Source organism: Antennarius striatus, chromosome 24 (genome assembly GCF_040054535.1).
Source record: "Antennarius striatus isolate MH-2024 chromosome 24, ASM4005453v1, whole genome shotgun sequence".
Taxonomy (NCBI): domain Eukaryota; kingdom Metazoa; phylum Chordata; class Actinopteri; order Lophiiformes; family Antennariidae; genus Antennarius; species Antennarius striatus.
The window spans coordinates 8,489,255-8,501,643 of record NC_090799.1 but is presented as its reverse complement, the minus strand read 5'-3'; the positions used below and the strand labels follow the sequence as shown (position 1 = coordinate 8,501,643).

General features: G+C 45.4%; 2 protein-coding genes across 2 annotated transcripts in view; both read right to left on the bottom strand.

The window, feature by feature from the left end:
* The window catches only part of LOC137591231 (inactive dipeptidyl peptidase 10-like), a 39,601-nt gene extending 38,227 nt beyond the window's left edge, over positions 1-1,374 (bottom strand). Inside the window, exon 1 of the mRNA XM_068309106.1 lies at positions 1,265-1,374. Coding sequence (XP_068165207.1) covers positions 1,265-1,324 — 60 coding nt within the window. The 5' untranslated portion in view covers positions 1,325-1,374. The remainder of the gene's footprint in view (positions 1-1,264) is intronic.
* Positions 1,375-5,872: 4,498 nt separating this feature from the next.
* Positions 5,873-11,670, bottom strand: LOC137591357 (sodium/hydrogen exchanger 2-like). Its single transcript, XM_068309288.1, has 13 exons — positions 11,098-11,670; positions 10,693-11,018; positions 10,474-10,611; positions 9,947-10,197; positions 8,198-8,415; positions 7,922-8,121; positions 7,746-7,835; positions 7,595-7,665; positions 7,336-7,503; positions 7,148-7,253; positions 6,908-7,024; positions 6,721-6,814; positions 5,873-6,645 (listed from the first exon to the last, which is right to left on the bottom strand). Exons 1-13 carry the CDS (start codon positions 11,375-11,377, stop codon positions 6,242-6,244), a joined length of 2,463 nt encoding a protein of 820 aa, XP_068165389.1. The 5' UTR covers positions 11,378-11,670; the 3' UTR covers positions 5,873-6,241.
* Positions 11,671-12,389: the final 719 nt, after the last annotated feature.

The window sequence follows — 12,389 nt, the reverse complement described above, 5'->3', positions numbered from 1 at the left end:
TGAGCCTATTTTTAGCTTTAGTAAACACGCGTAATGCTACCTAGATATAAGCTAGCACGCGTTGCGTAATATCAGACATGTGGTTTCACTCCAGCTCAATTTATGACAGCCCCATCGGTCTCAGCAGAGTCATCAGCCGTCGCCGCCACCCCCAACTTCTAGTATTGGGATTCTTTTGGGGATTCGTCTTCCTACAGCTCAGGCTAGACATCCCATAATGACAGAGCCTCCCTGCGGAGTCTGATCCTCGACTTCCTGACGTCATCCTATGCAATAATCAATATGAGTCAGACAGCCAATCATTATATTCAGGCTGAAATTGATGACATCGATCATGATTTTGTACAAAACAGTGCAAAAAAGAAAGAGCTTTAAATCTCTCTTGGCGTGTTTTTTGTTTCTCTTCAATGCAATAAAAGTTGTGTTTATTGAAAGCATTTGCCACACACGTCCAGAACACCCATTTCCACACGCAGCCGTCGCCAACATTGTTACATAACTCACATTTCACTTCCTGCCAACAAAGAAATGATGCAATAAAGTGATGATTCTAACAAGTAGTTTATGCCCAGCATTGATTTATCGCGTCCCTCTGTGTCGCACGGCGTCCAAAAAATGATACCAAACACATCAATGAGTCACACTGTTGCTCCGTGTGACATTTTCCTTAATTACCCATGAACACATACACTGTTTGCTATTTTGACTCAGTCCCACATACAACATGCTTCTGCCAAAAATCCTCACCAAGGCACCAAATGTAGATTAATCCGCTGACGAAAATACCCCCCCCCCCCGAAAAAAAAATGCACTCAAGAGTGTGTGGTGTGTTTGAGCAGAGAAGCGTCCATCTGTTTTGACAACTCAAGCGTTTAAAAAGGTGCAGCTTGTGACTTTGCTTGAAGGCTGTCGGCTCCAACGTAGGAGAAGAAGAGGAATCATGTATTTAAGTAGAAATTGTTGGTATTTAAACCAACGCTTTCCTACTTTGCATTTCAGGTGAGTGACAGGAAATGATTTTTTTTCAGCTTCCAAAATATTCGTAAATTTGAGAATTTCAGTATGATGAACGTAAAGATCACCTTAAGATCATCTGATCAGAGGTAAAACCTATCTAACATGAACACATGAGGAATAATTAGATTAAATTAGATTACTTCAGGTCAAGTCTGAATAGTTTTACTTCAATTAAGTAAATGAACACTTCTTGCAAAGTCAGGATTAGCACCATCTGATTTTACATGCGAAGATGAAACCATCCTACCTTTGTATCCTTGACGGTCTGACAGTCGATCTGATGCGAGACGGATGCAGTTTGGTTCATCTTTCTTCCTCGGTTTCACCCAATCCTCCTTTTTCCTGCTTGAATAAATTCCCTAACACCTCACCAGGACTCGCAAGCGTCTCTATCTTAAAGTTTCCTTGCGACTCCCCCCCCCCGGTTGTTTCCCGGCTCCAAGCTGACTACAGCAGAATGGAGCTGATAACAACTGAAGCCCGCGGACCTCTTTGCTGCTCCTCCTTGTTGCTGCTGAAGCTCCACCAGAGGTGACACATGTAAAATACACAATCTGTTTTGTCTCCCTCTCAGCAAATGATCTCAAAGCCACATTTGGATCCCTCCTTCTCCGTCTCCTCTCTCCTCTTCTGCTCTCTTCCCTTCGTCTGTATGTGCAGCTGACGGTTCCTACACCAGGATGTTTGCCAGAGCCTCCCACATGCGAGGACGTTTCTTGATCAGGATGCAAATTTGCTCCAGGCAAAGATATTGCAGGCGTTTGGTTTGAGCTTTTTTACATCCAAAGCATTGCTCTGATGCTCTTATTCCAGGCAGCTTACAGCTCGGGTGCAGTGTTCGGATGAAAGGCATCTTGACAGGACTCCTGCTGGTGGATGGATGCTGAGCTCAAAGTTGGAGCTCCGGAGAACCTGCTGCTGTCTGTTGCACAAAAGATGAGGAGCGCTTAGAAAGCAGTCAGGAAGCAGACAGGTAGGATGTTTGTACAGGAGGAGGAGGAGATTTCTGGAGATTAAGAAACCTGTCAGTCAATAGCTGAGCTTCGCTCATCAATAATCAATGAATCCATGAACTCAAACATCTCCTATATGTTGAGGAGAAAATTTGGCTGCACTGTTATAAATAAAAATGTCCTACATCCACAGGGGATGTGAAGGATTTGTCAACTTTGTTGGGATTCGGCCTCATTTCCACGTGGGTTAATCTCCCCTGCTCTCTGATTTGCAGTAAATCATCATCCCACAGAATATCTCACATGGGTTTGAGCGTAATCCATTTTTAATGAGGCGTCTTCAGTCTGAAGATGATCGCTCTTCATCTCTAAATTCTCACCCGTCCGGCTTCTATTGGGTTTTCAATCTCGTAAATGTCAGACGTCATAAAGGAAGAGGTCAATTTCCAGCTCAGGGTCTCGATCAGATGTCGTCTTTAAATTTTAATCCAGTTTATGTGTTGGTTTTTTTCTCCATGAGAAAACTTTACGTGTCATATTTTAATCCCTCTGCCTGTAAAAACACATCTGTGCTGCTGCAATCACTTCAGGCACATTAGACAGAAAGTCTAATTAAAGTCGAATTAAACCTAAAAAGATGGAAGCGTGAAAGCTGCAGAAAGGGGCGGCTTTAAAAACTTGAACGCTATGAAGTAGAAATTAAAGAAAATAAAGAAATGTAGCCACAAGAGGACAGAAGCCAGTGTCTTATTGTGCCGGTCCCAAGCCCGGATAAATACAGAGGGTTGCGTCAGGAAGGGCATCTGGCGTAAAACTTTTGCCAAATCAAACATGCGAATCAAACCTATGACTTCCATACCGGATCGGTCGAGGTCCGGGTTAACAACGACCACCATCGGTGCTGTTGACCTACAGGGTGCCGGTGGAAATTGGACTACTGTAAAGGAGAGTATAGGACTGAGAGTAGGGACGTTGAATGTTGGAACTATGACAGGAAAAGGTAGAGAGTTGGTTGACATGATGCAGAGAAGGAAGGTGTGTCCAGGAGACCAGGTGGAAAGTTAGCAAGGCTAGAAATTTAGGAGCAGGGTTCAAGTTGCTCTATCATGGTGTAGATGGGAAGAGAAATGGAGTAGGAGTTATCTTGAAGGAGGAGTTTGTTAGGAATGTCCTGGAGGTAAAAAGAGTGTCGGATAGAGTGATGAGTCTGAAGCTAGAAAACGAAGGTGTGATGTTCAACGTTGTTAGTGGGTATGCTCCACAGGTAGGATGTGAGCTGGAGGAGAAGGAGAAATTCTGGTTGGACTTTGATGAAGTGATGCAGAGCATACCTAGAAGTGAGAGAATTATCATTGGTGCAGACTTCAATGGACATGTTGGTGCAGGAAACAGAGGTGATGAGAAGGTGATGGGCAGGTTTGGTATCCAGGAGAGGAACGCAGAAGGACAGATGGTAGTTGACTTTGCAAAAAAGATGAAAATGGCTATAATGAATACTTTCTTCCAGAAGAGGCAGGAACATAGGGTGACTTATAAGAGTGGAAGTAGGAGCACACAGGTAGACTACATCTTGTGTAGACGGTGTAACCTGAAGGAGATCAGTGACTGCAAAATAGTGGTAGATGATAGTGTAGCCAAACAGCATAGGATGGTGGTCTGTAGGATGACTCTGGTGGTGAGGAAGATGAAGAGGACAAAGACAGAGCAGAAGACAAAATGGTGGAAGCTGAAAAAGGAAGAGTGTTGTATGACTTTTGGGAAGGAGTTAAGACAGGCTCTGGTGGTCAGGCGGTGCTTCCAGATGACTGGACAACTACAGCTAATGTGATCAGGGAGACAGGTAGGAGAGTACTTGGTGTGTCACCTGGAAGGAAAGTAGATAAGGAGAGTTGGTGGTGGAATGAGGAGGTACAGGAGTGTATACAGAGAAAGAGGTTAGCAAAGAAGAAGTGAGACACTGAGAGGACTGAGGAGAGTAGACAGGACTACAGGGAGATGCAGCATAAGGTGAAGGTAGAGGTAGCAAAGGCCAAACAAGGGGCATATGATGACTTGTATACTAGGTTGGACAGTAAGGAGGGAGAGACTGATCTATACAGGTTGGCAAGACAGAGAGATAGAGATGGGAAGGACGTGCAGCAGGTTAGGGTGATTAAGGATAGGGACGGAAGTCTATTGACAGGTGCCAGTAGTGTGATGGGAAGATGAAAAGAGTTGATGAACATGGAAAATGAGAGAGAACAAAGACTAGAAGAGGTGACTGTTGTGGACCAGGATGTAGCAAAGATTAGTCAGTATGAAGTGAGGAGGAAATTGAAGAGGATGAAGACTGGAAAGACAGTCGGTCCTGATGATATACCTGTGGAGGTTTGGAAGTGTCTAGGAGAGGTGGCAGTAGAGTTTCTGACTGGGTTGTTCAACATGATCTTTGATAGTGAGAAGATGCCCGAGGAATGGAGGAGAAGTGTGCTGGTGCCCATTTTTAAGAACAAGGGAGACGTGCAGAGTTATGGCAACTACAGAGGAATAAAGCTGATGACCCATACAATGAAGTTATGGGAAAGAGTAGTGGAAGCTAGACTAGGGGCAGAAGTGAGCATGTGTGAGCAGCAGTATGGTTTCTTTCCAATAAAGAGTACTACAGATGCAGTATTTGCTTTGAGGATGTTGATAGAGAAGTACAGAAAAGGCCAGATGGAGCTGCATTGTGTTTTTGTAGATTTGGAGAAAGCTTATGACAGGGTGGGCGGCACGGTGGCGCAGTGGTTAACGCTGTTGCCTCACAACACGGCGGACCCGGGTTCGAGTCCCGCTCTGTGCGGAGTTTGCTTGCTCTCTCCGTGTCTGTGTGGGTTCTCTCCGGGTTCTCTGGCTTTCTCCCACCTCCAAAAGCATGCACTTAAGGTTGATTGGCCGGTCCCAAATTGCCTGTAGGAATGAGTGTGTGTGTGAGTGGTTGTATGTCTTTGTGTGTGGCTCCACGGTGCACTGGCGTCGTGCCCGAAGTGTCCCCCCCGCCTCGCGCCCTATGCCACTGGGATAGGCTCCAGCTCCCCGTGACCCGCTGTGGCGGATGTAGCGGTGGTAATATGAAAATGACTGACTTATGACAGGGTGCCCAGAGAGGAACTGTGGTATTGTATGAGGAAGTCTGGAGTGGCAGAGAAGTATGTTAGAGCGGTGCAGGACATGTATGATGGAACAGGTGGAGGAAAGTGTCAGGTGTGATGTGTGATAGAAGAGTTCAGCTAAAATGAAAGGAAAGGTGTACAAAATGTGGTGAGACCAGCGATGTTGTTTGGTCTAGAGACAGTGTCACTGAGGAAAAGACAGGAGGCAGAGCTGGAGGTAGCAGAGATGAAGATGCTGAGGTTGTGTGTGATCCTGGGAGTGACCAGGAAGGATGTGATCAGGAATGAGTACATCAGAGGGACAGCAGAGGTTAGAGGTTTTGGAGATAAAGTCAGAGAGGCCAGACTGAGAGGGTTTGGACTTGTCCAGAGGAGAGATAGTGAATATATTGGTAGAAGGATGCTGAGTTTTGAACTGCCAGGCAGGAGGCCTAGAGGAAGACCAAAGAGGAGGCTTATGGATGTAGTGAAAGAGGACATGAAGGTTCTTGGTGTGAGAGAAGAGGATGCAGAAGACAGGGTTAGATGGAGACAATTGATTCGCTGTGGCGACCCCTGAAGAGAAAAGCCAAAAGGAAAAGAAGAAGACAATAAAGAGCAGAAGTGTGTCATTTTGAAAGAAGAGGCCACTGCTGTCCTCCTGGATAATTTCATCATCATGTTTTCACCTGTTATTCTTCATTTCAGTATTCATCATGGATGTTTTTTAATTGAATTGTTCGTTTTAGCCTGTGGTGATTTGCAGTAAATAAAGAAACGTCTCTGTGGAGCATCTTTAATTCCGATTCAGGAGGAGAGGAAGACGAGGGTAATGAAGACAAACCCTTCTTCAAAGCAGACGGGTGGTTCATGTGAAAATAATGTTTGCTCCTCGGTTGCTGATCTGAACCATTTCACGGTATTTTAAAAAGAATCCCACCTTCTTTTTATTGCAGGAAAATTTAACTGTTTGGAATGAGATGATTTTATTTATTTTATTTTTTCCAAAGATTCCTTGATGCAAAGACGACAACAGGAAGTTCTCACTCCACATTTTATACTAAATTCAGAACACAATTTTTTTTTAAAAATACAGTAAAAATATGACGTCTTTATTTGGCTCTTTGGTTTGTTCAGTTCATCCACCGTCCTCTCCCTCCATCACGACCTCCTGGAGCCCCCGCCCCCTGTTGATGGGTGCCTCAGCAGGGAGCTTGTTGCCCCGTTTGCTCCCGGATCCTGGTTCTCAGGCACCCACCCGGGGGGAGGTGGCTGCTGGGGGGGGTCGGTGGGATCTGCATCTTCATCCGGATGCCCTGAGCTTCTCCTCCTTGGTGCAGCGACTGCTGGCTTCCTGGAAGCTGCTGGTCTTCTTGGAGCCTCCTCATCCAACATGTCAACCTCAGGTGGGGGGTCGGGGGCAGCAGGCTGCTCCCCTGGTCTTCCAGACTCCCTGATGGTGTTTAACCTCCTCATGGCGGCTAAGGAGCGCGATGAGGACCGTGACGGCACTCCGGAGAGCCGAAGACGAGCCGAGAGGTTGTCCAAGTCATCGTTGCCGCCGCCTGACAGGCAGAGCGTTAATTTTAATGGAGGTGGATAAATCTCTACATTTATGGATTGTTTTTGCTCAGGCTCACCATGACTCCGTCTTCTGAGGACAAAATCGTTCTCCAGGCTGCTTCCAGGCTGGAGGGAGAAGTATTTCTGAGCCCTGGGGATGTTGCGTTCCCTCTAGGACGGAGAGAAGAGAGGAGGTCAGGCGGATGCGGGGCGAAAAATAAATAAAAAGACGGATTTTTAATATCCTCCAAAATAGATACGAACCTGCTCACGGAAGCTTCCGGGCCGGATGCTGTTCCTGATGCTCGCGTGGCGGCGAATTAGGATCTCCCTGGTTCGGCTGTCGTCGGGCAGATTGTATTTGTTGGTGTAAGCCAGCGTCTGCAGGCCAATGAGAGGCAACAGCACTGAAGACAACCTTTAGATCTTATAGATAATCTCATTTCTTTCACATTCTGCATCCATTAAACACCTCTGAACAACATTATTGTCGCCTACAGTTACCTTCTGTCTTATCTTGTACATGTTCTTTGACAGGATGTCGTGCATCTTCCTCACGTCGCCGGCCAGGAACTTCTTCTTCGGCCGAGCCGCGTCCTTCCTCTCATCGCTGAGACAAAACAGAGATATTGAGACAATTTCAGCCTTTTTGTAGCAAAGGCAACCAATCACATGAAGAAACAGGGACATACTTCAAAGAAACAATTGATGGTGCTGCGCTGATGTCCCCCATCGGGGTGTCCAGGAGCTCCATGGCATTCTGCAGCTCCAGTTTCTTATAGAGAGCCACGATGCTGGACTCCGCCCGGTTGTCTCGGACCAGGATGCGCCTCAAAATCCGATCGTTGAACTTCTTAAACCTGATGAGGATTTTTTTTAAAATCAGAATTGACAAATTATTTGAAGTCTTCTCAACTCTGTCGTGTCATGGAATCCACGTGTCCACCCTACTTGTCTTTCCAGTAGTAGTGGCTCCACTGTCCACACAGGTCCTCGATCCCACAGATGACGTGCTCCATCATCTGGAGGGAAAACACACACATGCCTCACAAAACAATCCACGCGGCAGAATCCATTCTTTACAGCGACAGCTGATCCTTGCCCTGGTGTGGATCTCCACGTTGATGGTGTTCAGGTCTTTGTTGGTTCTCCTGATGTTCATATATTCCACGATGGGGCGAATGCTGATGCCCTGAGGGGACAAAAACAGCATTGGGTTGTTTTGTGCGTCTCAGTTCAGTCGTCGTCGTGCTTTGGATTCCTTTCTAAAACTCTTGCCTGTATGAAAACTGTGAATAAGATGATGGCGATTGACGCCGTGACGAAAAGCTCCCTCCTGTTGATGGTGTCAGGCAAGGTGAAGACCAGGGCGAAGCAGATCGCCCCCCGCAGGCCGCCGTAGGCGAGGCCAAACTGATCCTTGAGATTGAACTGGATGGTGCGGAAGGGGTTGATGATCTGGGTCAGCACCAGAATGCCTGCAAGACAAAGCGTTGGGGTGAAATAATCCAATTGAATCACCTGCAGTGCTTTCAGTGCGAAGTGAGGGCTGACCCAGTCCTCTCCAGACAAAGGCGAACACCAGCGTGAACAGGATGTAGGCCCAGTTCCACTCGTGGTCGGTGGTAATGGTCACCACGCCGAGGAAGAAGAAGATAAGGGTTTCGGAGACGGTGGCCAGCATCTTGATCACGTGGCGGATTGTGGTGCAGGATCTCTGGGAGACGTTCTCCTCAACGTAGTACTTCATAGTGATGGCGCAGGTGATGATGCTGGAGGGAGGGGGGAATGTTTATTAACGCAGATTATCTATGTTGTATATTTAAAGTATACACATGGGCCTATCCAGGGCTCTCCAAGTGAAAGTGAATCACATGATGTCACCCCGTCGGTTCCACGACTCCAACTATGCAGACAAACGAGTTTGACGAAAGTGAGTTTTACAAGAGCACCGAAACTTTCAGAAGATCAGACCAGCTTCTGATCCGTCTGATATTATTGGAAAGGTGTCATTACCTCACATCAAAAAGAAATACAGGCAAACCTCGGTTTCCGACCACAATTTGTTCCGGAAGGCTGTTCGAATACCGATTTGTTCGAATTCCAAATACATTTTTCCCATTACAAATAATGTAAATGGATCATAATCCGTTCCAAGACACTAGAAAACTACCTTTTTTTCAACATAATATGTTATTTCATGATGTCATTTATATATCAAATTGTATAGTAATGAAACATATCAAAGAAATGTAAAAGAAAGAAGCAAACACGAGAAAGAAAGAAAGAAAGATTTGATTTGTGATTTTCTTGTAATTTGGCTTTTATGAATAAATGTATTTTTTAAAAATCAAGAAAGAAAGAAAGAAAGAAGAAAAAAGAAAAACATCAACGTAATCAGGTTAGCCTAAGGTACGAGTTACCGTCGTCTTTTGGACAGAAGTTTACAGTACCGTAACTCGTACCATGGGCAATGGAACGCAAATTAAGTGAGAAATTATTGAATACAGTAAACTGAAATAAAAAGCACATTTCAGTCACGTTTTCTCTCGACTTTTCTCGCTTTCACTCGCGCTTGGCAGCGAGAAATAATAATTATTAACAATTAATGGATTAGATTTATATAGCGCTTTTCTGGACACTCAAAGATGCTTTACATTGGATCCATTATTCATTCACTCCTCATTCATACTTGGTGATGGTAGACTACATGTGTAGCCACAGCTGCCCTGGGGCAGACTGACGGAGGAGTTGCTGCCAATCTGCCCCTCCGACTATCAGCAGAACAACCACACACATTCACACACCAGCGAGTGCCCCACTGAAGGTAAGGAGGGTAAAGTGTCTTGCCCAAGGACACAACGATAAATGACTCGGTGGGAGCAGGAATTGAACCGCCGATCTTGAATCATTGGATGACCCACGATACCACTGAGCCACGGTCGCTCCAAAAAGTTCGTTTCGCGTTCGACTTCCAAAATTTGTTTGACTTCTAAGACAAAAAAATTTCCCAATTTTTTGGTCGAATTCCGATTGTTCGATGTCTAAAGCGTTTGAAAACCAAGGTTTGCTTGTAAATCAAATCAAATTCAATATTTTAGTGAAGATGAACAGAAATCAGATGATTTGTCAGCTGCTTCTCATCTTCTTTGAGATTTTAAGCATCATTTCTGCAAATTTCTCCATAAAAAAAGACATTTCAGGTTGAAATTTCACCTCCTTTAAAATTTTTCAGATATATTCTGTTAAAGGAAACATCTCCCGCCACTTCCTGTTGGATTCAAACCGATGGCCTTCACTTACGCCAGGACGCTGGAGATGGCGAAGCACTCGGCCAGCAGGTAGGCCAGGTAGCTGTACATGAAGACGAAGAGCGGCTCGATCTGACGCACGTTATGGGTGAAGCGGGTGGTGAAGGCGGCCACGAAACCAAACACCAGGCCGAAGAGGATGCCCCCTACCCCCACCACAAAGAACCGGGCCACCCCCAGGAAGACGTCGATGGAATCCACCATGGGCAAATCGGCCAGGAAGGAAAACATGTTGTAGAGGACCTGGAGGGGGGGGATCAGAACACAAATGTGTATGTGTGGTGGTGGTGGTGGTGGTGGTGGGGTATAGATGCATTTTCATTCCTAATATTCTCTAAAACCTGCTCCTCGAGCGAAACCCAGGTAGGTTTCATGATTCCATTCAACAATAAGGAACTCACCAAACTGCCCCCCCACCCCCACCTCCACTCTCCCCCGGGGCAAATAGGTTTCACAACATTACACACTACATTTTAACTTGTTGCTATTAACATGAGATCACATGATCTCCCCACGCACCACGGTGACGGCGTCGTTGAACAGCCCCTCTCCGAAGATGACGATATAAATCTGCTCGTTGACGCCGATGTCCTCGAACACGTTCAGCGCCGCCACCGGGTCCACGGCCGAGATGATGGCGGCGAACAGCAAGTTCTCCTTCAACGAGAAGAAAGAGATATCAGGATGTAGGACATACCAGGATCCGTCACCTTTGACCTTTCCCCTCTACTGCTCCACCTGCAGGTTGATGTCTTGAACCCCGAACACCTCAAACTGACAGATGGCGTAGAGTGAGAGCCCGATGCCCACGCTGTTCCACAGTGTTCCCACCACGGCGTACCACAGCACCGTCCCGATGTTCTCGAAGAACGGCCTGGTGGGCATGAAGTAGCCGTTGTCCAGGACGATGAGCGGGAGCATGTAGAGGAAGAAGACGTCCGAGCTGAGCACGGCGGGGGGCTCCTCTTTGACCGAGTGCATGATGGCACCAACGATGAGGCCAATGGCGATGAGGAGGCAGGACTCCGGGATCCAGATTGTAATTTTATGGTAGATATGGAAAGCTGGAGAGAAGAAAAGGCCTTAAGCATCTATCACACCAATCCTACATCTTTAAGCACAACCAGGAGCCTCCAGTCTTACCGATTTTGGCAAAAGACGCCAGCAGGACCCACAGCGTGAACTCAAACGGAATTTGAATCCGAGGGTAGTCCATGGTGAACACAGGAAGGTGCACGTTCTCCTCATCGTCGAAAGCCTGGGGTTCATTTTGGAAAGGTTTGACAGTGTTGAGGTTGGTTGGCTCTGCTGGTTTGGGTTCTTCAGGCTCACATCTTCCTCCTGTGCAGCAGAGCAAAAGGAGCAGCAGCATGCAGAGGACTCCTGTCTGAGTCCTGCCTTCAGACAAAACTGCGGGTCCCATTTCCACCTGTTAACTCAGATCTAAAGTAATTCCAACAGAAGTCATTGAAAAGTGAAAAGATAAGTCCCAAGACATTGAAGAAAATCCTGTTGTGTGGCTTCAGAAGGCGAGAGCCAGCATATCAATGATAAATCTGTCATTTAGGTCTGGAAATCTTGTTTCCTTTCTTCCAGGCCATCTTTAAATCAATTAGTTTCACAATATAAAATAAAACGAACAAGTAAACACTTCCTTCACGGATCTGTAAAATAAAGTCCTTCCTCTTCAGCGTCTTGAAAAGAGGTGTAACTCATTCCTGGTTTCAACTTTGTTTGTTGCTGAACCTGCTTTTGTCACAATAGTGATGTGCCCTGCCCGTTGGGTGGAGCTGAATGGAAAACATGTCCTCAGTGTCATGACAAACGATTCAACCTGAGTAGTTGAAGCCCCAGGTCGATTCAAAATCCTCCTTTGAGCTAATGTAAATCAGTTTTTCAATAATAAGTAACGAGGCTGCAGCTTTTCTGCACAGCTGGAAGAGAAACTTTTAAAATCTGAATAGAAACCCGCACTACCACCAAACTGCCACAAGTTGGCAGTAGAGGACAACAAAACCACCGTGAACTCCGAGGAAGTCAGAATTGATCGTGTTCGGTGCTTAAAGTTGTCCGTAATAAATCGTTATCGGAAGCATTGATTGATAGGTTAATTATTTATTTTTCATCTAAAGAGGATAGTTTTGCAGGAAGGGCCGAAACAAATAAAAACGAAAGAAAGAAAATGACTTGTCTGGTAAAAAAAAGCCTCTAATTTTATCTGTAGTACAATGATTGACATAATATTAAAACAAATTAAAATTCAAACAAATTTAATTTGTTTGAATTTGGTTTCATATTATTTTCGTGAAGAAAATAAAATGAAACCATGAAAAAATATTTTTTTTAAATGTGAGTTTAATTATCGCTGATCTCAATGGAAGAATCGTTAATTATTATTATTATTATTATTCATAATAATAATAATAATACAATTT